General features: G+C 48.3%; 1 protein-coding gene across 2 annotated transcripts in view; it reads left to right on the forward strand.

The window, feature by feature from the left end:
• ACP7 (acid phosphatase 7, tartrate resistant (putative)) overlaps positions 1-25,867 on the forward strand; it is a 32,596-nt gene continuing 6,729 nt past the window's right edge. For both annotated transcript variants that reach the window (XR_014514744.1, XM_083455640.1), the window contains exons 1-11: positions 1-235; positions 3,102-3,380; positions 8,279-8,479; positions 12,385-12,567; positions 12,765-12,790; positions 14,313-14,410; positions 16,055-16,117; positions 19,179-19,293; positions 19,419-19,532; positions 22,992-23,049; positions 25,407-25,474. Coding sequence is in view for 1 of the 2 variants with exons in the window: in XM_083455640.1 (XP_083311766.1) it covers positions 3,272-3,380; positions 8,279-8,479; positions 12,385-12,567; positions 12,765-12,790; positions 14,313-14,410; positions 16,055-16,117; positions 19,179-19,293; positions 19,419-19,532; positions 22,992-23,049; positions 25,407-25,474 (1,035 nt within the window). In the remaining variant the exon portion in view is untranslated. The remainder of the gene's footprint in view (positions 236-3,101; positions 3,381-8,278; positions 8,480-12,384; positions 12,568-12,764; positions 12,791-14,312; positions 14,411-16,054; positions 16,118-19,178; positions 19,294-19,418; positions 19,533-22,991; positions 23,050-25,406; positions 25,475-25,867) is intronic.

Consider the following 25,867-nt stretch of genomic DNA (forward strand, 5'->3'; position numbering starts at 1 on the left):
TGGCTCTCGGCTGCCCCTCAATGGAGAGCGCCAAAGGCTGCGAAAAGAACCAGGAAATCCGGTGCGCGGAGGGAGGCGCTGAGCGACGCGCTGCCTTCGGGGTGGGAGGATCTTTTCCCAGAGTCCAGAGAGCAGGAGGAGATCAGCCCCGGGCTTCCTTGCGATCGGAGGGACCTGCTGCTCGCCTTTGCTCTCCTCCAGCGCGCAGAGGCGTCGGGCGAGACCCCGGTCACAGGTCAGTGCTGGGAGGCGCTCTGCACACGCTCAGGAACGCCACCCCGTCCGGATTTGCGGCTTGATTTCCAGAAAGGAGAGGTGCCGGGGCTCAAGGCTGCCTGGGGAAGGTGGGGTTGGGGGAGATCCCAATGTCTTCTGTTCCGTACGCTCCCAGATTTAGCATGCTAACCCCGGGATACTGTGGGCTTCGGGGCTTTCGTATGGGGTCGCCTAATAACAATAATAATAATATATTTATACCCCGCCCATCTGGCTGGGCTTCCCCAGCCACTCTGGGCGGCTTCCAACAGAATATCAAAATACAGTAACCTATTAAACATTAAAAGCTTCCCTAAACAGGGCTGCCTTCAGACGTCTTCTAAAAGCCTTCTATCTGAGATGCTGGAGTGCTGCTGCCAGTCAGTGTAGAGCAGCCTTCCTCAGTCTGGGGCGGATGGGAGTTGTGCGCTAAAACGTCCAGGGGGCACCAGGTTGGGGAAGGCCGCTGTAGACACGCCTGAGCCAGATGGGCCAGTGGTCTGATTTGGTATACCCGGCGTTTTGCCCAAAGATGCTACGGCATCTCATGGCGTGTGTGTTTGTTCGGTTGGCCGGCTTAGTTCCCCAATTGTGCTAATGTAAGATACACAAAGGGGACGCGGGTGGCGCTGTGGGTTAAACCACAGAGCCTAGGACTTGCCGATCAGAAGGTCGGCGGTTCGAATCCCCGCCACTGGGTGAGCTCCCGTTGCTCGGTCCCTGCTCCTGCCCACCTAGCAGTTCGAAAGCACGTCAAAGTGCAAGTAGATAAATAGGTTAAATAGGATAAATAGGCGGGAAGGTAAACGGTGTTTCCGTGCGCTGCTCTGGTTCGCCAGAAGCGGCTTAGTCATGCTGGCCACATGACCCGGAAGCTGTACACCGGCTCCCTCGGCCAGTAAAGCGAGATGAGCGCCACAACCCCAGAGTCGGCCACGACTGGACCTAATGGTCAGGGGTCCCTTTACCTTTAAGATACACAATGGCCCAAGTCTATTTTGGGGTGCACCCACCCCAGTTTCTTCCTTGTGGTGGGACAAAGGCAGCACACTTGAGAGTGTCTTACGCCCCAAAGTGTAACTGGGGCCAGAACAATGCCAGGACATCTTATTGGGGTCTGGGGATATTATCTGGGGTGGTTCATATCCTCTTTTTGAGGGTGTAAATCCTGAGTTCCTTATTCCTGAGTTGGTGTATTGCACCTTGCCTTTTGAGCTTTTGACCAGAGCTAATTGTTTGTGTGTTTCCTATCTTGGGGTGCAGGGATAAGTAAACTTGGATTCCTTACTCAGTCTGTTCCTTCAAATCTGCGTCCAATAAGGGGATAAGATTAATTAATTAATTTGGGGTTTAGACACATCATACCTGTTCCACATTTGTGAGAAATCCATCTTCCATTGTGATGGCAACTCAGAACTTGGAACTCCTTGTGTATTTACCACTTGCTAAAAACATTTCTGTTCAGGCTAGATATGTAAAATGTGGGCATGTGTTTTAATCTGGTTTTAGTTTCTCGTGGGTTTTAATTTCTTTTGGAAAGGTCTAGTTACTAGTTGTTTTAAACTGTTTTTTATTGACAATTTTATCGTTCAATTCTCTCTATATAAAACAAATAAATGTTCGCAAACTGGAACCAGGGACCAACATTAATATAGCCTTTCAGAGAACACGTGACTCTGAGAAGAGGTCCCTGCCCCAAAGAGCTTAAATAACAATTAAAAACCCCCACGACTGGAGAGATAACAAGGAGAAACCAGGAAGGCATTCTGTGATGATCTGACTTACAGGAAATGGGTCACCTGGTCTCCTCCCAGTCATTATCTGGCTGGTAAACATTTTCTAGGCGCTGCATTCACTTTAATGGCACCCTCAGCCTAGATTGGCTTTTCCCAATGTTTTCCCCCCTGATTTAAATTTGGACTCTCCCTTAATAACCGAAAACCCCGCCCTGTGCTATCTTTATGAGTCAGTGTTTCGGTGTGCACTGACCAATCATCTCGGATCCCTGACACATACAGCGACATAATGGGCACCCTCCTCTCAAGCTGGGCATTTCGGTTGCGTTCCTGCCTCAGGAGCAGCGGTTCACATTATACCTGTTGCTGGAGAATTAATTCCACAGCAGAGAGCCTTCGAATGGTTTTCTGTTTGGGTTGGGCAGGCAGATTTCGTAGAGTTGGAAGGGACCCCCGAGGGTCATCCAGTCCAACCCCCTGCAGTGCAGGGATCCTGCCCGCAGCTGTCCCTGGGTGAGTTCAAACCAGCAGCCTTCTGGTGAACAGCCAGGCGCACTGACTCGTTGCGCCATGAGATTCCACAGACAGTAAAGGTAAAGGGACCCCTGACCGTTAGGTCTAGTCGTGGCCAACTCTGGGGTTGCGGCGCTCATCTCGCTTTATTGGCCAAGGGAGCCTGCGTACAGCTTCCGGGTCATGTGGCCAGCAGGACTAAGCCGCTTCTGGCGAACCAGAGCAGTGCATGGAAACGCCGTTTACCTTCCCGCCAGAGTGGTACCTATTTATCTACTTGCACTTTGACGTGCATTTGAACTGCTAGGTTGGCAGGAGCAGGGACCGAGCAATGGGAGCTCACCCCATCATTGCGGGAATTCGAACCGCTGACCTTCTGATCAGCAAGTCCTAGGCTCTGTGGTTTAACCCACAGCGCCACCCGCGTCCCTTCCACAGACAGTAGAGCTACCATAAAGCGTCCCTTTCTTCCAAGGATCAGCACCCACGGCTGGGCACCTGCGTTTTGTCTTTGCGGCTCGTCTGGCTCTTGTTGTCTGCTGGCCTCGGTTGCCCTGCAATAATCCTGGACTCTCTCTGAACTTCTTCCTCCTCCAGCCTCGGGTCCCTGAGTGCAAAGCAGCATCAGCAGTTTGCAGCGGAGGACATTATAATAGCCCTGTGACTTACCGGACCGGCTTGCAGCGACCCTGCCAAGGTTTGCAGCTGGTCTGAGTTCACTTCTGAAGGATTTCAGCGGAGAGAAGATCTTGGTGGGGGGGTGCAGCATGAATCGACTGGGGAGGCTGTTTGGCCTCCTGTGCCTGTGGCTGCCTCTCCTGCAGTGCGAAGGGTTCAGCTACACCCAGCCTGAGCAGGTGCACCTGTCCTATCCAGGTGAGTTTTACGGCTAAGGGGTTTTTGCGTGTCTTCAGTCTCTACCTATTTGATGATACAGTGGTGCCCCGCAAGACGAATGCCTCGCAAGATGGAAAATCTGCTAGACGAAAGGGTTTTCCGTTTTGGAGGTGCTTCGCAAAACGAATTTGCTATGGGCTTGCTTCGCAAGACGAAAATGTCTTGCGAGTCTTGAGATTTTTTTTCGCTCCCCACCCCCTTTTTCTAAGCCGCTAAACCGCTAATAGCCTTTTAGCAGCTAATCCGCTAAGCCTTTAATAGCCTTTAATAGCCGCTAAACCGCTAATAGCGCTAATCCGCTAATAGGGTTGCTTCGCAAGACGAAAAAACCGCTAGACGAAGAGACTCGCAGAACAAATTAATTTCGTCTTGTGAGGCACCACTGTATATTTATTACCCAATGTCCCAGGACAGGTCACAGCATTGAAAACAATATTATAAACAATTTAAAAGAACTTGCAAACATAAAATAAGCTAAAACAAACAAACAAAAATCCTTCCAGTAGCACCTTAGAGACTGACTAAGTTTGTTATTGGTATGAGCTTTTGTGTGCATGCACACTTCTTCAGATAACACTGAAAGAGAAGTCACCAGACCCTTATATATAGTGAGAGGGTGGGGAGGGGTATTACTCAGAAGGGTGGTGGGAATGGGTGATTGGCTGATAGGTGTGGTAAACTTGTTGACTGTTGACAGCTGCAATCTCCCAGGACATTCTATACAAGATCTCAAAGTAGCTGTCTTATTACAAAAGAATTTCAGAAATAGACTGGAAAGAGAAGTTGCTGAATTGCAGCTTATTACCAAACTTAAAACCATGGAGAGACCTGGTGTGAATAGGGACATTGGATTCTTATCTCATTATACATGATAAAGCTATTTTTAGCCATCTCACCCCTTGCTTTTCCTGTAAGACCAGTTGCAGTCGTTAACAGTCATACCAAGAACAAACTTAGTTGGTCTCTAAGGTGCTACTGGAAGGAATTTTTTGTTTTGTTTTGTTTCGACTACGGCAGACCAACACGGCTTTGTTGTTGTTGTTTAGTCGTTTAGTCGTGTCCGACTCTTCGAGACCCCATGGACCAGAGCACGCCAGGCACTCCTGTCTTCCACTGCCTCCCACAGTTTGGTCAAACTCATGCTGGTCGCTTCGAGAACACTGTCCCACCATCTCGTCCTCTGCCGTCCCCTTCTCCTTGTGCCTCCATCTTTCCCAACATCAGGGTCTTTTCCAGGGAGTCTTCTCTTCTCATGAGGTGGTCAAAGTCTTGGAGCCTCAGCTTCAGGATCTGTCCTTCCAGTGAGCACTCAGGGCTGATTTCCTTCAGAATGGAGAGGTTGGATCTTCTTGCAGTCCATGGGACTCTCAAGGGTCTCCTCCAGCACCAGAATTCAAAAGCATCCATTCTTTGGCGATCAGCCTTCTTTATGGTCCAGCTCTCACTTCCATACATCACTACTGGGAAAACCATAGCTTTTACTATACGGACCTTTGTTGGTAAGGTGATGTCTCTACTTTTTCAGATGCTGTCTAGGTTGGTCATTGCTTTCCTCCCAAGAAGCAGGCGTCTCTTAATTTCGTGGCTGCTGTCACCATCTGCAGTGATCATGGAGCCCAAGAAAGTGAAATCTCTCACTGCTTCCATTTCTTCCCCTTATATTTGCCAGGAGGTGATGGGCCCAGTGGCCATGATCTTCGTTTTTTTGATGTTGAGCTTCAGACCATATTTTGCGCTCTCCTCTTTCACCCTCAATAAAAGGTTCTTTAATTCCTCCTCACTTTCTGCCATCAAGGTTGTGTCATCTGCATATCTGAGGTTGTTGATATTTCTTCCAGCAATCTTAATTCCGGCTAGGGATTCATCCAGCCCAGCCTTTCGCATGATGAATTCTGCATATAAGTTAAATAAGCAGGGAGACAATATACAGCCTTGTCGTACTCCTTTCCCAATTTTGAACCAATCAGTTGTTCCATATCCAGTTCTAACTGTAGCTTCTTGTCCCACATAGAGATTTCTCAGGAGACAGATGAGGTGATCAGGCACTCCCATTTCTTTAAGAACTTGCCATAGTTTGCTGTGATCAACACAGTCAAAGGCTTTTGCATAGTCAATGAAGCAGAAGTAGATGTCTTTCTGGAACTCTCTAGCTTTCTCCATAATCCAGCGCATGTTTGCAATTTGGTCTCTGGTTCCTCTGCCTCTTCTAAATCCAGCTTGCACTTCTGGGAGTTCTCGGTCCACATACTGCTTGAGCCTTCCTTGTAGAATTTTAAGCATAACCTTTCTAGCGTGTGAAATGAGTGCAATTGTGCGGTAGTTGGAGCATTCTTTAGCACTGCCCTTCTTTGGGATTGGGATGTAGACTGACCTTCTCCAATCTTCTGGCCACTGCTGAATTTTCCAAACTTGCTGGCATATTGAGTGTAGCACCTTAACAGCATCATCTTTTAAAATTTTTAATAGTTCAGCTGGAATACCATCACTTCCACTGGCCTTGTTGTTAGCAGTGCTTTCTAAGGCCCATTTGACTTCACTCTCCAGGATGTCTGGCTCAAGGTCAGCAACCACACTACCTGGGGTGTACGAGGCATCCATATCTTTACCTGTAAATAAAATAAGCTAGGTCTTCTTCATCATCATCATCTTCTTCGCATGGCCTTTCATCCATAGATCTCAGGGCAGTTGACAATTTAAAAATACAAGATAAAAACACAAAATGCATAATAAAAACGAGAACAAGAAGAAAACAAACCAATAACCTCCCTCCCACAATTAACATTTAACAGGTTATAGGATGTCAATCAGCCCAAGGCCTGGTTGAAGAGGAACTTCTTTACCTGGCGGTTAAAGGTATATAATGAAGGCAGTGGCTGAACCTCCCTCTACATCTGCATCTGTGAGTCAGATCTGACAGTGGTTTGCAGTGCCAGCAGCCATTCCTGACTCTCAGTGGCTTAACAATTATTATGGTTATTTTATCATTATGCTGTGTGTTGCGTTTTTGTTATTAAGCTCCATAAATTATGTTCTTAGTGTTGTACACTGCCCTGGGATCTTTGGATAAAGGCAGAATAATAATAATAATAATAATAATAATAATAATAATACAGTGGTACCTCGGGTTACAGATGCTTCAGGTTACAGATGCTTCTGGTTACAGACTCTGCTAACCCAGAAATAGTACCTCGGATTAAGAACTTTGCTTCAGGATGAGAACAGAAATTGTACTTTGGTGGCGTGGCATCAGTGAGAGGCCCCATTAGTTAAAGTGGTACCTCTGGTTAAGAACAGTTTCAGGTTAAGAACGGACCTCCGGAACGAATTAAGTTCTTAACCCAAGGTACCACTATAGTAATAATAATACTAATAGTTACAGGTAGATAGCCGTGTTGGTCTGCCGTAGTAGAAACAAAATAAAAAAATTCCTTCTAGTTGCACCTTAGAGACCAACTAAGTTTGTTATTGGTATGAGCTTTGGTGTGCATGCACACTTCTTCAGATAATAATAATAATAATAATAATAATAATAATAATAATAATAGCAACTATTGATTTATTAATCACTTTCTCAACCACCATCTCAAGGATATTTACCATATTTTTTGTCCCATAGGACGCACCTACGTTTTTGGGGGGGAAATAAAGGAAATTCCCCCCCCTTTATTTCCCCCCCAAGACCAGGTCGGGGAACAGTGGGATGGCGGCGCTGCGCCTCGCCGCTGTCCCCCCGAGCTTGTGGGGCTGGCCGATGTCTGCCTGGTGCAAGGGGCGCTCTGCTTCAGGGCGCCCCACGCGCCAGGCTGCGGACACCTGCGCGAAGCACGGGGCATCCTTCGGAGGGCGCCCCGTGCTCCGCGCTGCAGGCTGCCGCCCGGGGGGACATCCCCCGGGTGCGCAAGGCTTGCCGACACCTGCGCGAAGCACGGGGTGTCCTCCGGAGGGCGCCCCGTGTCCGAGCTGCAGGCTGCCGCCTGCAAGCCTTGCGCGCCCAAGGGAACTCCCGCGGGCTCCCCAGGCTTGCTGATAGCTTCCTGAAGCCTGGAGAGCGAGAGGGGTTGGTGCGCACCGATGCCTCTCGCTCTCCAGGCTTCAGCGAAAGCCTGCATTTGCCCCATAGGACGCACACACATTTCCCCTTCATTTTTGGAGGGGGAAAAGTGCGTCCTATAGGGCGAAAAATACGGTACACATAAGGTAATTCAGGGCTGGGGTGGATGGGGTTGATGGAATGCGTCCAAGGGAACGGGGGCATTAGGCAGGCCCCCAGCTGGCTCCAGCCCACTGGCTGGCAACCGGGCAAACTCCCTGTCCTTGGCACAGCATAAATCAGCGACCTGCAGTTTCAGAACTCTTCAGAAGCTGGAGCACGCTATAATCAGCAGAGTAATTAACTCTTTGCCACGGAAGGGCAGAGAGAGGCATATGTAAAGCATATTTACAAGCAGTTTATTCAGCATAGATCAGGACAAAGAAAACATGCCTGCTCTCCTTCATGTCTAAGAGCAAGAAGCAGCATAAGGCAAAAGCTATACACAAACGGAAGTTCCCAGCAAGCTGTGCTGGAATGTAAACAGTCGTGTGACATACAACAGCTCCACATATCTGTTTAGGTGAAACAGGAACATCAATATCCTAACAAGGGTCTACATCAGGAACCTTTGTAACTTCCTGTGCTGTAGCTTATCATGGAGGAGAGGGTTTTCGATGGCTGTCAGTCACGATAGCTATGCTGTGCCTTCCCTGGCAGCGGTGATCCTGTTGCTGGAAGCACCGGGAGCGGGAGAGGGTTCTTGTGCTCAGATCCTGTTTCCTTCTTTGGAAAAGGCATCTAGTTCTGATCTTCTTAACACAGCTGCCCTGTCTCTTCCCCGCAGGGGACCCCACCACCATGATGGTCACCTGGACTACCTTTGGCCCGGCAGAATCCATCGTGGAGTTTGGCCCCGATCCGGGAGAGGCCTTCACTCGCTCGGCCAGAGGAGACGCCACGCGGTTCGTGGATGGCGGGAAGCTCAGGCACACCATGTTCATCCACAGGGTCACCCTCCAGGGTCTTGTGCCAGGACAGCGCTATGGTAAGGCATGCCAGCGTTCTGGAGCTGTTTGGTGAGAGGCGCCAGAGACCCGCCGAGCCTCGACCCTAGCCACCTCTCTGTTGACTGAGCTGCAAATGTCTCTAGCAAACAGGGTCTGATTCCAGAAGGAGCCACGGCGGAGGCAGGGATTAGGCCTCGGTGGTGCCCTCTGCTGTCTTCCAAGACAGACAAATGCCACTATTATGCGGCATGAAAACGTCAAATCTCCACCAAGGCCAACTATCCAGACTGGTCCTACGTGGGCCAGAAAAAAGCCAGGGAAGTCCCCAAATAGGAGTTCCATCACAGAAGGAGAAAAGAAAAAGGAAAGAGCGGGAGGGAATCAATTTGATTCCAAGACAAAGGCCAGGCAGAACAAGTCTGTCTTACAGGCCCTACGGAAAGAAATCAGATCCTGCAGGGCCCTGGTCTCATGTGACAGAGCGTTCCACCAGACCGGGGCCAGCGTTGAGAAGGCCCTGGCTCTGGTTGAGGCTAATCTGACTTCCTTAGGGCCCGGGACCTCTAGGGTGTTGCTATTTATGGACCTTAAGGTCCTCCGTGGGGCATACCGGGAGAGCTGGTCCCGTAGGTACGAGCATGTCTGCCAACATGACACAAAGGCTGGCAATGTCAGTCCCGTTGTGTGGGAATCCCTTGCAGGCGACCGCTGTGCCTGGAGACAGACGGTCGGGTTGCGCATCCAACAGCAGTGACCAGAAGAGGAATGACTGCTGGGAGGAGGGCAAAGAGAAGAAACGCCGTGGTGCATCTGCAGACCCTTTCATCTGCCCCAGCTGCAGCAAAACATGTCTCTCCCATATTGGCCTCAGCTGCAACTGTCCTAACACCCCCCTCACCCCCCAAAGATGCACTCCTCCTCTGTCTTCCAAGACAGACAAATGCCACTATTATGCGGCACCAATAATGGTGCCACTTCCACCAATCAAAGCGATCTCACAGGTAAAATGGGGCCAAGTTGCTCAGGGCTTTATGTGAGGCGTTCCCAAAGTAAAGGATTGAACTCTGATTAATAAGAACACACACAGAGGCTTGAACCAGCAAGTCTCTGGGAAGGGTGTGTATAATAATCTCTGCGTCTCTCCACCCCTTGGCCCAGGTCGTTTTATTCACAAAAGAACTTTTACAGAGTGTTCGTAAGAACCAATCAGATTCTTCTGAGCATTTCAACAAACCCCACGTGGGGACAAAGTTAGATCAAAAGAAATTCTTTTAACTACAAAGACTACTCTGAGCATGCATACATAATCTGGGAGTAAATAAATTAGGCTCTTGGTGTTATTGCGAGAGATGGTCAGTGCAGTGGAGCAGTAGGAAAAGGAGATCTGAGTTCAAATCTCTGCTTTGTGACAAAGCTCCAGGGGCGAATTTATTCCTCATCTACCTCACAGTGTGGTTGTGAATAAGGCAAAAGTGGACATGGACCTTCTCCAGTTTAGGGTGACCGTGTGACTTGCTTTGGGAAGGGCAGTCCTCTGTTTAAAGGCTAGGAGAAGGACCCCAGGTCTCTGCTGCCTTGCAGAACATCTTCGGGAGAAGAAAAAGCTAAAGAGGAGTGCTGTTTTTCAAGAAAAAAAAGGTACTGGAACTCACCACAAATGCCTCCCCTGTTCTCTTAGAACGGCAATGGCATCCACCTGAAATGTGCCAGAAAAGAGTCCTGGTGAGTTCTGGCTGGATAAAAAGCCCTGCTAAGGAGCAAACCTTACATGAATCTGGATTGGAGTCCCTAAGACGGTTGGATCGTGCCTTTTACGCCTCCTTCCAGCAATTCCTGCAGTTAAGTTGTAGCCGGATCTCTTGTTCTGCTTTCCTTTGGACCACATCAGTGTCACATAGCATGTCACCTAGAGGAGGGAGAAAGGTTGTTTTCTGCTGCTCCAGAGAAGCGGACACGGAGCAATGGATCCAAACTACAAGAAAGAAGATTCCACCTAAACATTAGGAAGAACTTCCTGACAGTAAGAGCTGTTTGACAGTGGAATTTGCTGCCAAGGAGTGTGGTGGAGTCTCCTTCTTTGGAGGTCTTTAAGCAGAGGCTTGACAACTATATGTCAGGAGTGCTCTGATGGAGGCCTGAAAAGTATTTCGAAACTGCTTAGAAGGTGAGAGCCATCTGGATGCCCAGCATTGGGTGCGGAGATATCCTGGGCCAGCCTTTGTCTCCCCCCCCCCCCGCAAATTTTTAATACTGATTTTCCAAAATTATAACAAACGTAACAACAAACAAGAAAAACATTACAATATCAAAAAACAAGCCAACAAACAAACATTTATACTGTTATAATCCCACTTTTGTTATCCTTGTTGGGTGACTTCCTCAAATCCCCCTAGCTGACTTTCCAAATACAGTGGTGCCCCGCAAGACAAATGCCTCGCAAGACGGAAAACCCGCTAGACGAAAGGGTTTTCCGTTTTTCGATGCGCTTCGCAGGACGAATTTCCCTATGGGCTTGCTTTGCAAGATGAAAATGTCTTGCGAGACTTGAGATTTTTTTTGCTCCCCACCCCCTTTTTCTAAGGCACTAAGGCACTAAGGTGCTAATAGCCTTTTAGCAGCTAATCCGCTAAATCACTAAGCCTTTAATAGCCGCTAATAGCGCTAATCCACTAAGCCGCTATTAGGGTTGCTTCGCAAGACGAAAAAACCGCTAGACAAAGAGACTCGCGGAACGAATTAATTTTGTCTTGCGAGGCACCACTGTAGTTCATTGTAGCAGTTTTCCAACACTATTTTCATATGAGATTTACTTGTTCAATTAACATCTTTCTTTCTTTTCATTTTGACTCCTATCCATAATATTATGCATTTGACATAATTAAATCCTAGGCCAATCGGTTACTCACAAATATTTCTATTAACGTATTTAGCTAAATTTCTTCCATTCCTCTTGGTGCTCCTCCTCCTTCTGGTCGCGGACTCTTCCGGTCAGGTCAGCTAGCTCCCAAAAGTCCATCATTGGGCCAGCCTTTGTCAGCCCTGCAGATGTTCTGGACTCCCATCAACCCAGGGCACCAGGTTGGCAAAGGGTGTCCGAGGTCAACTCGGGTTGTTTGCAGGCGGGGTGGGGAGGGAGTGCTGCTGTCTCCCACATCACCAATGGGCACATTTCGTTTGGGGGCAGGAAATGAACGAGCTTTCAAACACAGCTATAGCCTTCTTAGACTTTACCGACTGGTGGGGTCTGCGTTGCTCCCGGGAGGGAGAAAGGAAGTCAAATGACACCAAGGTTGATTCAGAGAAAGAGTTTATTCTGCTCTCCGGATAGCAGAAGGCACCTGCGTGGTGTGTCCACAGCAAGTCCAAAGAAATGAGATATTTCATGCAGTATATATATCCTCCAGGCACCCTCTCCCCCCTCCCCAGGAATCCAACCACGTCAGCTTATACATGTAAGTTGACATCCATGACCATAAACAGATATTCCTGTTCCGGTACTCTTGACCATAAAAGGTTGTTCCTGTTCCTACACTCTTATCTTGGGGCAGGAGGTCACCAACTCTAAGAGCACTCCTGGCGCTGTTCCCGGGTCTCTTGTCAGACCTGACAAGCTCTGTGCGTCTTTGTGGTCAGGATGTAAGGTAAGACCCAGACATGCCATCCCTGCTCCACATGGAACTGGCAAGGCCATCCATTGCCGTCACGGACTGATAAAGGAAAGGGTTTTGAGCACTTGCTTATACAGCTGGGTTTCTGTTTATACATTGGCTCAAGAGCTCAAGTTAATGCATTTTAGAAATGCTCCTTTGGAGAAGGAAAATGGGGATTTTGGGTCCCGTTTCAGACTGACTGCACAGAAACCCATTCCTTCACAGCATGTATATCCCACCTGGAAAATTATCCTGGGAGCTTCCGAGCTGATCTCTCCTGTCCTCCTTTGCAGCCTACCGCTGTGGAAGTGAACAGGGCTGGAGCAGATCCTACGGTTTCTGGGCCTTGCTGAACGGCACCGACTGGAGCCCCCGCTTCGCCGTCTTTGGGGACATGGGCCTGGAGAACCCCCAGTCCTTGCCTCGACTGCAGCAGGAGGCCGAGATGGGCTTGTTTGATGTGGTGCTGCACATAGGTACGATCAGAGAGGGACTAGTCCCGTCTTAGGATTTATCTTGGGGGGGGTGTGTGCGAAGCCAGCTCTCCCTATGACCCCCTTCCTGATTTGGAGGAGAGGACCAGCATTTGTACTTCTTAAAAATAAAAAGTCCCCTTTTGTCCCCTGCAAATAGCCCTTACCCTGTTTGACTCCAATCTGGTTTCCCTCCACAGGGGATTTCGCCTACGACTTGGACACGGTAAGAACTACGTAACTGTAGAATTGGGAGGCACCCAAAGGGCCCTCTAGTTCACCCCCCCCCTTGTAATTCAGGAATCACAGCTAAAGAGGACTTGCTACCTTTATAATAATAATAATAATTTATTATTTGTACCCCGCCCATCTGGCTGGGTTTCCCCAGCCACTCTGGGCGGCTTTCATAGAAACAAAAAATGCAGTAAAATATCACAGATTAAAAACTTCCCTGAACAGGGCTGCCTTAAGATGTCTTCTAAATGTCAGGTAGTTATTTTTATCTTTGACATCTGCTGGGAGGGCGTTCCACAGGGCGGGCGCCACTACCGAGAAGGCCCTCTGCCTGGTTCCCTGTAGCTTTGCTTCTCGCAATGAGGGAACCGCCAGGAGGCCCTCGGAGCTGGACATCAGTGTCCGGGCAGAATGATGGGGGTGGAGACACTCCTTCAGGTATACTGGGCCAAGGCCGTTTAGGGCTTTAAAGGTCAACACCAACACTTTGAATTGTGCTCGGAAACGTACTGGGAGCCAATGTAGGTCTTTCAAGACCGGTGTTCTGTGGTCTCGGCGGCCGCCCCCAGTCACCAGTCTAGCTGCCGCATTCTGGATTAGTTGTAGTTTCCGAGTCAACTTCAAAGGTAGCCCCACGTAGAGCGCATTGCAGTAGTCCAAGTGGGAGATAACCAGAGCATGCACCACTCTGGCGAGACAGTCCGCGGGCAGGTAGGGTCTCAGCCTGCGTACCAGGTGGAGTTGGTAGACAGCTGCCCTGGATACAGAATTGACCTGTGCCTCCATGGACAGCTGTGAGTCCAAAATGACTCCCAGGCTGCGCACCTGGTCCCTTTGGGATTGGGAATGGGTGGTTTAAAAATGGTTATTTACTTAGAGCAGTTGAATCCGGGTCAAAAAGGCTCCCAGCGTGGGTTACATACCACCAAAGCAAGACAGTCCCCGTCCACAGGCTTACAATAATAAAGAAAGTAATAATAATAATAATAATAATAATAATAATAATAATAATAATATGACATGCAAGGGGAAAGGGATGGGGAGGGGAGAGGAAAAAACAAAACCCAGCCATCGATTCTTAAGCAGTTGTTGTGTAATGGCAGAGCTGGCCTGCCCCCACAGAGCTGATAGAGCGAGTTCTGCTTCTCATTGCTGGAATGGCTGCCCTCAGCTGCCAGCTGGAGTAAGCACATCAGCCTGGCTGATGCCAAAGTCTGTGTGCTCCTCTGAGCTTATGAGAAGTCAAAATCCTCTGCCAAGGCAACTCCACATGAAGCAGATTTGCACAAGTTCTTTCAGCTTGCGTTTGGCTTCCCTGTTTTGCAGCTTACGTTGGCGTGTCAACATCAGACCTCAGTTCCGTCTAGACTGGACTGTTGCAACACATCGGAAACTTCGTGGAAACATACAGGGGTGTGGAGCATTGGTGTAGAATCCTTGTGGGTGGCTCTGCCTGTGCTTTGGGGAGCCGGACCCTTCCCCTCACCCCAAGCTTGCTTTTCCCTGTCTTGCAGAGCAATTCCTACGTGGGAGATGCCTTCATGAGGAAGATTGAGCCAGTGGCCGCCTTAGTGCCGTACATGACTTGCCCTGGGAATCACGAAGAAAAATAGTGAGTAGAAACCGGCTAACTGAGAATAAACTGGTTTTAGCAGGCGCTTAAAAGAGTACAGTGGTACCTCGAGTTAAGTACTTAATTCGTTCTGGAGGTCCGTTCTTAACCTAAAACTGTTCTTAACCACTTTAGCTAATGGGGCCTCCCGCTGCCGCCACATGATTTCTGTTCTCATCCTGAAGCAAAGTTCTTAACCTGAAGCACTATTTCTGGGTTAGCGGAGTCTGTAACCTGAAGCGTATGTAACCTGAAGTGTATCTAACCCAAGGTACCACTGTACATTGAAGGCACATTCCGGATGTCTGAAGGCAGGGCGCTTCAAAGATTGAGTTCTTACAGGTGTGGAACAGGTGCATCAGGAAGATTTTGGGCATCACATGGCAGGACAGAGTCTCAAACAAAGATGTGCTCCCCCAAGGCCATATTCCCAGCAAGCATGTCTGCACTCCTGCCTCAGTGACGTCTACGCTGGCTTGGCCATGTCCACAGAATCGAAGATGGCAGGATACCCAAGGATGTACTCTTCGGGGAGTTGGCTTCCGGCATCAGACCAACTTTGAGCTACAAAGATAATAATAATAATAATAATTTTTATTTATACCCCGCCCTCCTCAGCCAAGACCGGGCTCAGGGCGGCTAACACCAGGTATAAAAACAGTTGATAAAAATACAACTTAAAAAGATTAAAGTACGACATTAAAATGCAGCCTCATTTCAGTAGAAACTCAAATCAAAAACTTTTGGGGGATGAAAACGTCAAATCTCCACCAAGGCCAACTATCCAGAATGGTCCTACGTGGGCCAGAAAAAAGCCAGGGAAGTCCCCAAATAGGAGTTCCATCACAGAAGGAGAAAAGAAAAAGGAAAGAGCGGGAGGGAATCAATTTGATTCCAAGACAAAGGCCAGGCAGAACAAGTCTGTCTTACAGGCCCTGCGGAAAGAAATCAGATCCTGCAGGGCCCTGGTCTCATGTGACAGAGCGTTCCACCAGGCTGGAACCAGTGTTGAAAAGGCCCTGGCTCTGGTTGAGGCTAATCTGACTTCCTTAGGGCCCGGGACCTCTAGGGTGTTGCTGTTTATGGACCTTAAGGTCCTCCGTGGGGCATACCAGGAGAGGCGGTCCCGTAGGTACGAGCATGTCTGCCAACATGACACAAAGGCTGGCAATGTCAGTCCCGTTGTGTGGGAATCCCTTGCAGGCGACCACTGTGCCTGGAGACAGACGGTCAGGTTGTACATCCAACAGCAGTGACCAGAAGAGGAATGACTGCTGGGAGGAGGGCAAAGAGAAGAAACTGTCCTAACAGCTTGACCTTGCCCCCAAAGATGCACTCCTCCGCTGTCTTCCAAGACAGACAAATGCCACTATTCTGTGGCACCAGTAATGGTGCCAATTCCACCGATCAAAGCGATCTCACAGGTAAAATGGGGCCACGTTGCTCAGGGCTTTATGTACAAAGAGCAACCCAGTATCAAACTGGCAACCGGCACAGATCCCTGAGCACAGGAGTTACATGCTGAGAGATGGGCGGGGATAGAAATAATAAATTTATTATTATTACATATACACTTCAAAACGGAGGGCAGGGGCTGAGACGTCCCTCTCCCCCCGTGACTTTCTCCCTCACTTCCTCTTTCAGCAACTTCTCCAACTACCGCTTCCGCTTCAACATGCCCGGTGACACGGAAAGCCTCTGGTACAGGTAAGTGCTGTCTAGCCCAGGCAAAGTGGCCGGATTTCCTGCTCGTTTGTGGCCGTCTTGCAAAATGCTGAAGAGGTGGCTTGTCACTAGAGCCATCTGCGTAATGTGTGCCTTTATGGCATCCTGATCAAATTTGCAGATGACACCAAACTGGGAGGGGTGGCTAACACCCCAGAGGACAGGATCACACTTCAAAACGACCTTGACAAATTAGAGAACTGGGCCAAAACAAACAAGATGAACTTTAGCAGGGAGAAATGTAAAGTATTGCACTTGGGCAAAAAAAAATGAGAGGCACAAATACAAGATGGGTGACACCTGGCTTGAGAGCAGTACATGTGAAAAAGATCTAGGAGTCTTGGTTGACCACAAACTTGACATGAGCCAACAGTGTGACGCGGCAGCTAAAAAAGCCAATGCAATTCTGGGCTGAATCAATAGGAGTATAGCATCTAGATCAAGGGAAGTAATAGTGCCACTGTATTCTGCTCTGGTCAGACCTCACCTGGAGTACTGGGTCCAGTTCTGGGCACCACAGTTCAAGAAGGACACTGACAAACTGGAACGTGTCCAGAGGAGGGCAACCAAAATGGTCAAAGGCCTGGAAACGATGCCTTATGAGGAACGGCTAAGGGAGCTGGGCATGTTTAGCCTGGAGAAGAGGAGGTTAAGGGGTGATATGATAGCCATGTTCAAATATATAAAAAGATGGAGGAGGGAGAAAGGTTGTTTTCTGCTGCTCCAGAGAAGCGGACACGGAGCAATGGATCCAAACTACAAGAAAGAAGATTCCACCTAAACATTAGGGAGAACTTCCTGACAGTAAGAGCTGTTTGACAGTGGAATTTGCTGCCAAGGAGTGTGGTGGAGTCTCCTTCTTTGGAGGTCTTTAAGCAGAGGCTTGACAACCATATGTCAGGAGTGCTCTGATGGTGGTTCCTGCTTGGCAGGGACTCGATGGCCCTTGTGGTCTCTTCCAACTCTATGATTCTATGATTCTATGCTGATTTGCGTAAAATGCAAGCTTCCTGGAAAAAAGGGCATGTTGCAGAAGCCACCACCGTTCCCTTGAGGGCATCACTGGCCATGCCCAGGAGAGCTCAGGGGTTCACAGTGAGTGGCAGCGCCCTCTGCAAAAGAGGTGGTATTCCCCAGGGGGCCCTAAGAGTGGCAGGGGTTTGCTGAAGGTGTAAATGACTCTCAAGACTTTGAAAAGCTGGTATCACGGGATCAAGTTCACCCATTTGGGTGAATTAATTAAACTAAATAGTTTTAATTGGATTTTGAATAAACGGGTAATTAATTGTTCCTGGCTTGAATTTTATTGTGTCACTATCTTCCTTAGTGGGTCTTGCAAAGCGCTATTCTGAACAGTGCTTTTCATAGAGTAGAGGGCACTGGGGATGAGTTTATGGAACTGCAGGGGCAAGGATCCAAAAAAGTTTGAGAGCCACACAGCTTCTCAATCCTGAAATTGTAGGAAGGGACCCCTGGGGTCATCCAGTCCAGCCCCCTGCAATGCAGGAATCTCAACTCAAGCATCCATGACAGAGGGTCATCCAACCTCTGCTTTAAAACCTCCATGGAAGCAGAGTCCAGCAGCTTCCAAGGGAGTCCGTTCCCCTGTCAAACTGCTCTTACTCACAGAAAGTTCTTCCTGATGTTTCGACAGAATCTCCCTTCTTGTAACTTGGAGCCATTGCTTCGGGTCAATGACTCAATGCTGGGTAAATCGGTTAGAAGAATTTGGGGCATCCCCCTGGAGCAATTGGCTGGTTTAAACACAAGCCAATCTGGGTGCACAGGAGCGTAGAGGAGAGGGAGCTGTGAGCAGCCCAGCCTGGTTCATTCTAGGCATAGCTGTCAAGCGTCCCTTATTTGGCGGGACAGTCTCTTATCCCAGGGCCATGTCCTGCTGTTGTCCCTTATTGATGATGTCCCTTAAATAAGCTACTGAAGGTAATGGGGCCCTTTCTATGTCCAGCTGTCCTTTGTCAACAACAAATTGTTGCCGTTTTTTTGTGTTGAATATATGCTGTATGGTAATTTATGGACCTAATAGGTATCTAAAGCCATTTGCATGCAACAAAGTATGTATTTCATCAAAGTAATTGTTGATCCCTTATTTTGGTTGCTGATCCCTTATTTTCGAGGCTGCTGGTCCCTTATTTCCAAATCTGTAAGTTGACAGCTATGATTCTAGGGCTGGGCCTTGCCATCTTGAAGTGTGACACTAATGATGATAATAATAATAATAATAATAATAATAATAATAATAATAATAATAATAATAGTTTATTATTTATACCCCGCCCATCTGGCTGGGTTTCCCCAGCCACTCTGGGAAGCTCCCAACAGAATATTAAAAACACGATAAAACATCAGACATTAAAAACTTCCCTAAGCAGGGCTGCCTTCAGATGTCTTCTAAACGTCAAATACAGTGGTACCTCGGGTTACAGATGCTTCGGGTTACGCATTTTCAGGTTACGGGCCGTGGGAAACCCGGAAGTACCGGAAAGGGTTTCTTCTGTGTTTCGTTGCTTGCGCATGCGCAAAAGACCAAATCGCATCATGCGCATGCACAGACGTGGCGCTGCATGTTACGAACGCTGCTGGTTGCAGACGTGCCTCCGTCACGGATTATGTTCGCAACCCGAGGTTCCACTGTAGTTGTTTATTTCCTTGACATCTGCTGGGAGGGCGTTCCACAGGGCAGGCGCCACCACCGAGAAGGCCCTGTGCCTGGTTCCCTGTAACCTCACTTCTCTCAGTGAGGGAACCACCAGAAGGCCCTTGGAGCTGGACCTCAGCATCCGGGCAGAACAATGGGGGGGGGGGGGAGACGCTCCTTCAGGTATCCTGGGCCTTTGAGGCTGTTTAGGGCTTTAAAGGTCAGCACCAATACTTTGAATTGTTCCTGGAAGCATCCTGGGAGCCAGTGTAGGTCTTTCAGGACCGGTGTTATGGGGTCTTGGCGGCTGTTCCCAGCCATTCCTTACATAGTGAGGCCTGTTGCTCTTCCCCTGGGGTCCCCTGACTTCTCATCTTTCCCCCTCAGCTGGGACATTGGGCCTGCCCACATCATTTCCTTCTCCACTGAGGTCTACTTCTTCTTGAAATATGGAGAGCAGCTTGTGGCAGAGCAATTTCAGTGGCTGGAGAAGGACTTGCAGGTGAGGAGCAGAGGACCCCTGTTTTGGGGGGGGGGTGAGGTGGGAAGGGGGAAAGTGGCAGCTTGCCTCTGGGAAGGGTGGCGTCACCCACTCACTGCTGACGGCTATCTTTACCTCTCCGGCAGGAGGCGAACCAGCCTGAACGGCGCAAGGAACGTCCCTGGATCATTACCATGGGGCACAGGCCCATGTACTGCTCCAACAACGACCAGGATGACTGTACGCTGTACGAGAGCATTGTAAGTGAGAGGAAGGAATGATAGAATCGTAGATGTAGAATGGGCACCAAGGGTCATCCAGTCCAACCCCAGGCAAAGCAGGAATCCCTGGCAGGTGGCTACGCAACTTCTGCTAACACTCTCCAACCAAGGAGAGTCCTTTCCACCTTCTGAGGGACTCCTTTCCACTGTCAAACAGCTCTTACCACCAGGAACTTCTTCCTAAAGTTTAATGCGAATCTTCTTGCTTGTCGTTTGAATCCGTTGGTTTGAGTCCTACCCTCTGGAGCAGCAGAATACAAGCTGACTCCCTCTTCCTTGTGACAGCCCTTCAGATCTTCTTCTCCGGCGATCCCTCGTAGCCGAGTAAGATTGTCTTCCATAAACACGGCCTTAACAGTGAGTCCATAAGTGATTGTGGAGGCCAGTTCTGGATCCACACGTCCTTCCACAGTGGGGACATTGGTTTCCTGGCAGGCGTTGATCACAGTGTGGATTTGCCAAGCGTGCCTTCCTCTCAGCACGTTTCTCCCTTGCGTCCTGAGTTCGAGTGTCTTCAAAGCCCATAACACCTTTGGTAAAGGTGGTGTAGTGGTTAAGAGTGGTGGACTCATAATCTGGTGAACCACATGCAGCTGCTGAGTGACCTTGGGCCAGTCACACTTCTCTGAAGTCTCTCAGCCCCACTCACCTCACAGAGTGTTTGTTGTGGGGGAGGAAGGGAAAGGAGAATGTTAGCTGCTTTGAGACTCCTTCGGGTAGTGATAAAGCGGGATATCAAATCCAAACTCTTCTAAAGGCTGTTCTCCAATTGGAGCATTCGCAGGCCAGTGTTTCCCAGTTGTCTGTGTTTATGCTACGTTTGCCTTGGAAGAGTCTTTAAACCTCTTTTGTTGACCACCAACATTGCGCTTCCCGTTTTTAAGTCCGGAATAGAGTAGCTGCTTTGGAAGATGATCATCGGGCATCCGCACAACATGACCAGTCCAACCAAGTTGATGTTGAAGAATCATTGCTTCAACACTGGTGATCTTGGCTTCTTCCTGTACACTGATATTAGTTTGCCTGTCTTCCCAAGTGATGTGTAAATTTTTTCGGAGACACCGTTGATGGAATCTTTCGAGGAGCTGGCCTCCTCTTTCCCAGGCTAAACATACCCAGCTCCTTCAACCATTCCTGGTTTGGTTTCCAGACCCTTGATCATCTTGGTCGCCCTCCTCTGCAAAGCTTCCAGCTTGTCAATATCCTCCTTAAACAGGAGGGTTTATGCCATGTCCCATAGGCTGTACCGATTCACAGAGCATACAGTGTAGAGAAAGGGCTTTTCATGCTTGGCACAACTAATTCCATTTGACCCAGATACTAGGAAAAGGCAGGAGTCTGTGGAAGGAAGGAGGTCCCTTCAGCTCCTAAGATTTTACTAGGCATTAGTTCCCACACTGCCAAGCATATCTTTGCCACCGTGAGGGCTAGAAATTTGTTTTTTGGCTTATTAAAATGAGAACAGAGGTTTTTTTGGAAGCTGGGTTCTCTGCTCAGTACCACATCCTGTCTTCTGCAGAACTGAGGTGGAGATGCATTATAATAATAATAATAATAATAATAATAATAATAATAATAATAATAAATAGATTTTATTTATACCCCACCCTCCCCAGCCAGAGCTCAGGGCAGCTAATACCAATAAAATCACAGTAAAAACATAAGAGGGGGAAAAGAAAAAAGACAATTTAAAATACAGGTTAAAATGCAATTTAAAATGCAGCCTCATTTTAAAAGTAGCTGATAAATCAAGACCATAAGGGGAGGGAAACATAAGGGTCAGACTGAGTCCAAACCAAAGGCCAGGTGGAACAGCTCTGTCTTGCAGGGTCTGCGGAAAGATGTCAAGTCCCACAGGACCCTAGTTTCTTGGGAGAGAGCGTTCCACCAAGTCGGGGCCAGTACTGAAAAGTCCCTGGCCCTAGTTGAGACCAATCTTGTGACCTGGGACCTCCAAAATGTTGTCATTTGTGGACCTTAAGGTCCTCCGCGGGGCATACCAGGAGAGGCCGTCCCGTAGGTACGAGGGTCCTAGGCTATATAGGGTTTTAAAGGTCAAAACCAGCGCCTTAAAACTGACCCTGTACTCCACCAGGAGCCAGTGCAGCTGGTAAAGCACTGGATGAATGTGATCCTGCAGCGAGGACCCCGTAAGGAGCCTCACCGTGGCATTCTGCACCCGCTGGAGTTTCTGGGTCAGCTTCAAGGGCAGCCCCAAGTAGAGCGAGTTACAATAATCAAGCAATTATTATACAATAATCCCTTAAGTACCTAGGAAGAACCTGCTGGATCAGGCCAGTTGCCCATCTAGTTCCCACAGGGGAATGCCTGTGGGAAACCAGCAAGTAGAACGTGAACACAAGAGCGACTCTCCCCTCCTGGGGTTTCCAGGAACAGGTGTTCAGAAGTGTCGCTGCCTCAGATTGTGGAGGACGGACCATAGCCATTGTGGAGCCATTGAAAGCTTTCTCCTCCATGAATTTGTCTTATACCTCTTTTAAAGCTGTCGAGGTTGGTGGCCATTGCTGCCTCCTGTGGCAGGGAGTTCCACAGGGTTATAGGAGAAAAACTGCTCCCTTTTCCTTATGGGGTATTCCAGGGCCTGTATAGAGTCCTTAAGTGGGTTCCCTATCAGTAGGAGAAAGTAACAGAGCCCAACCAGAGTATGTTGAGTAGCAAAGCGGCTAGTAAGCCTGATCTTTATTCAAGGAGCTGTTGCAACAGGGTCCCCACTCACCATTCCCCCCCCCAAAAAAAAAACATACTGTACATACATCACAGAAGAAGGCAATCAACCTGATAATGGTCACTGATTATATCACCTGGGCAGCCTGGCCATTCTTTTGTGATGGTAAATACTTTTAGTTCCTGAATGCAGGTCACGGGCTCACCCTGTTCATACACAAATACGCCCTTAAGACATGATTTGCAAGCAAAAAGACAATGGGAAGGCTTTCCCCATTTGCCTCCCTTTACTGCAGAGGAATATTTGAGGTCATTGGGAGTGTCAAAATGGCTTTAGGATTGCTCTCTTGTATTTCAGAAGCATGGGTCATATATTTAGATATGTGTGCATTTATGAAAATTTGTTCTATATTTGAGACCTTAAAATTCTTATAACAGCAGTTTTAACTACGCGCTGCATGAAGAAAGGCTTTCTTTCATCTGCCCTGAATCTCCCAACATCCAGTTTCGTTGGAGGTCCATTAGTGTTATGAGAGAGGGAGGCAAACTTTTTATCTGCTTTCTGCACAACATGCATAATTTTTAAAATTTCTGTTGTTTCGCCTCTGACTCGCCTTTTCTCTAAACTAAAAAGTCCCAAACATTGCAACCTTATTTCACAGGGGAGTCTTGCGTAAATAGTGTTCTGGCATGGATTAATCTGTTCTCTCTCTCTCTCCCCCTCTCTCCTTTCCCCCCACCTCAACTTCCAAGATCCGCCGAGGCCTTGACCCACAGCAGTTTGGCTTGGAGGACCTCTTCTACAAATACGGTAGGTGTTCTCCTCCTCCTTCGCTGCCCGCACCTCCATTCTGGCTATCAGATCTGTTGAGATTATTATACATTAAACCAAAGCTAGCATAAATCAGCCCCGAAGAACTCCAGCAGTGACACAGACCTCTGTCTTCTCACAGGAGACAATATTAACTTTTATAGCTTAAAGTTCTCTTCTCCAAACAGCCAGGCTCATGATAGCTTGATCCTGGAATAATAATAATAATAATAATAAAAAATAATAATTTATTATTTTTACCCCGCCCATCTGGCTGTGTTTCCCCAGCCACTCTGGGCGGCTTCCACTGAGACCAAAAATACATTAAAATATCACACATTAAAAACTTCCCTAAACAGGGCTGCCTTAAGATGTCTTCTGAATGTCAGGTAGTTGTTTTTCTCTTTGACATCTGATGGGAGGACGTTCTACAGGGCGGGCGCCACTACCGAGAAGGCCCTCTGCCTGGTTCCCTGTAGCTTTGCTTCTCGCAGTGAGGGAACTGCCAGAAGGCCCTCGGCGCTGGACCTCAGTGTCCGGGCAGAACGATGGGGGAGGAGACGCTTCTGCAGAAGACCGGTGTTATGTGGTCTCGGGGGCCGCTCCCAGTCACCAGTCTAGCTGCCGCATTCTGGATTAGTTGTGGTTTCTGGGTCACCTTCAAAGGTAGCCCCACGTAGAGCGCATTGCAGTAGTCCAAGCGGGAGATAACCAGAGCATGAACCACTCTGGCGAGACAGTCCGTGGGCAGGGAGGGTCTCATCCTGCGTACCAGATGGAGCTGATGAACAGCTGCCCTGGACACAGAACTGACCTGCGCCTCCAAAATGACTCCCAGGCTGGAAGAACTTGGAGGGGAGCTTCTCTGACAAACTGGTGCAACCAAGCAGGGCAAAGGGCACTTGTGGAACAATCAAACAATAAAATAACATAAAATTGGGACGATCAAACAGTAAAATAAAATTGGCACAAGCTCCGAAGCATACTCTTTTGCAACTGAATGATGCGGCTTTATTATATACACGGCTAAGAACAAAAATAGAGGGTTCCCCTCACATTATAAAAACTGTTTTTATAATTTAAACAGTTTATCGCCTTCTACGTAGATTAGAATTAACGTTATTTTGCATGTATTGCCTAAGGACCAGCTCCTGGTCTAGGGTGGTATAGTTCATTATTATTATTATAGTTATTATAATAATATATTATTATAATTATTTATTATAGTTTTTATTAAGTTTTTCTAATTTACATTTCAAGATAATCATTCAGACAACCTTAAATCAATGGCTTCTCTTCTTCTCTTTCCATGGTTCATTTGGCATACTCCGCATCCCTGAATATTTTACGTAAACTAAACCATTCCATAATCCATTGTTATACCATCAAAACATATTTATACTGTTTATCTTAATGCTACCAGTGTTTTTAAATGTACACAACTTTCACCCAAATAATCAGTAAACATTTTCCAGTCTTCTTTAAATGTATATTCTTCTATATGTTAAATCTCTGAGGTGTGCCTATTCCACCAATTTAAGTTGCCATTCTTCCTTGTTTGGGACCTCGCTCATTTTCTTTTTGGGGCTCGCAAAACACGGGCTGCAGTAGTAGCATACATAATGATTATGTATGATTAGCATACATAATCTTTTTTGACACCTGGGAATTTCTGATTAAATTATCCCCAACAAAAGGACTCTGGCTTTTTTGGAAAGCTACTTTCAAACGCAGGATGCGGGTGGCGCTGTGGGTTAAACCACAGAGCCTAGGACTCGCCGATCGGAAGGTCGGCGGTTCGAATCCCTGCGACGGGGTGAGCTCCCGTTGCTCGGTCCCTGCTCCTGCCAACCTAGCAGTTCGAAAGCACGTCAAAGTGCAAGTAGATAAATAGGTACCAATCCGGCGGGAAGGTGAATGGCGTTTCGGTGCGCTGCTCTGGTTCGCCAGAAGCGGCTTAGTCCTGCTGGCCACATGACCCGGAAGCTGTACGCCGGCTCCCTCGGCCAATAAAGCGAGACGAGCGCCGCAATCCCAGAGTCGGCCACGACTGGACCTAATCGTCAGGGGTCCCTTTACCTTTACCTTACTTTCAAACATTTTTTTCCAATTCATTATATATCATTTCCCAATATTCTTTCCCGGTTTACAAGTCCACCACATATGATAAAACATACCCTCTACCTCATTATTAATCTGTATGATGTTGTATGTTGAAGAATTTAATAGTAAATACATAAATACAATGGAGCCGGAGACTTTGGGGGAGCAGAGATTGGGGCGTGGGCTTCTCTGTCTGTCTGGCACCAGCTCCTGTTCTCTGCCTTGGCAAAAGCCTCTTCTTCTCCTCCCTCCAGGGGTTGACCTGGAGCTGTGGGCCCATGAACACTCCTACGAGAGGCTGTGGCCGGTCTACGACTACAAGGTGATTCCAGGCTTGGCAAAGGGGCAGCGTCCTGTTCAGAAGCAGAGAAGGGCACCCGAGACCTGGGATAAGGGGGAGAGTCCTTACCCCACAGCAGAATCTCCGCGGTGGGAGATTCGGAGACCTTGCTGGGTTGGAATCTGTAGAATCTGTCTCTCTGCCACGCCGGCTTCAGTGGCTGGGAGCAGCGGGCATCATCCCAGAGCAGGCATCCCCAAACTCTGCCCTCCAGGTGTTTTGGGACTACAACTCCCATCATCCCTAGCTAACGTGGATGATGGGAATTGTAGTCCCAAAGCGTCTGGAGGGCTGAGTTTGGGGATGCCTGTCTCAGAGTTTTGCCAGCCAATCCCGAGCCACGTGATCTCCTTTTGCAAAAGGGTCCCCTGCTCC

The sequence above is a fragment of the Podarcis tiliguerta genome (assembly GCF_965153285.1).
Source record: "Podarcis tiliguerta genome assembly, chromosome: 8".
NCBI lineage: Eukaryota > Metazoa > Chordata > Lepidosauria > Squamata > Lacertidae > Podarcis > Podarcis tiliguerta.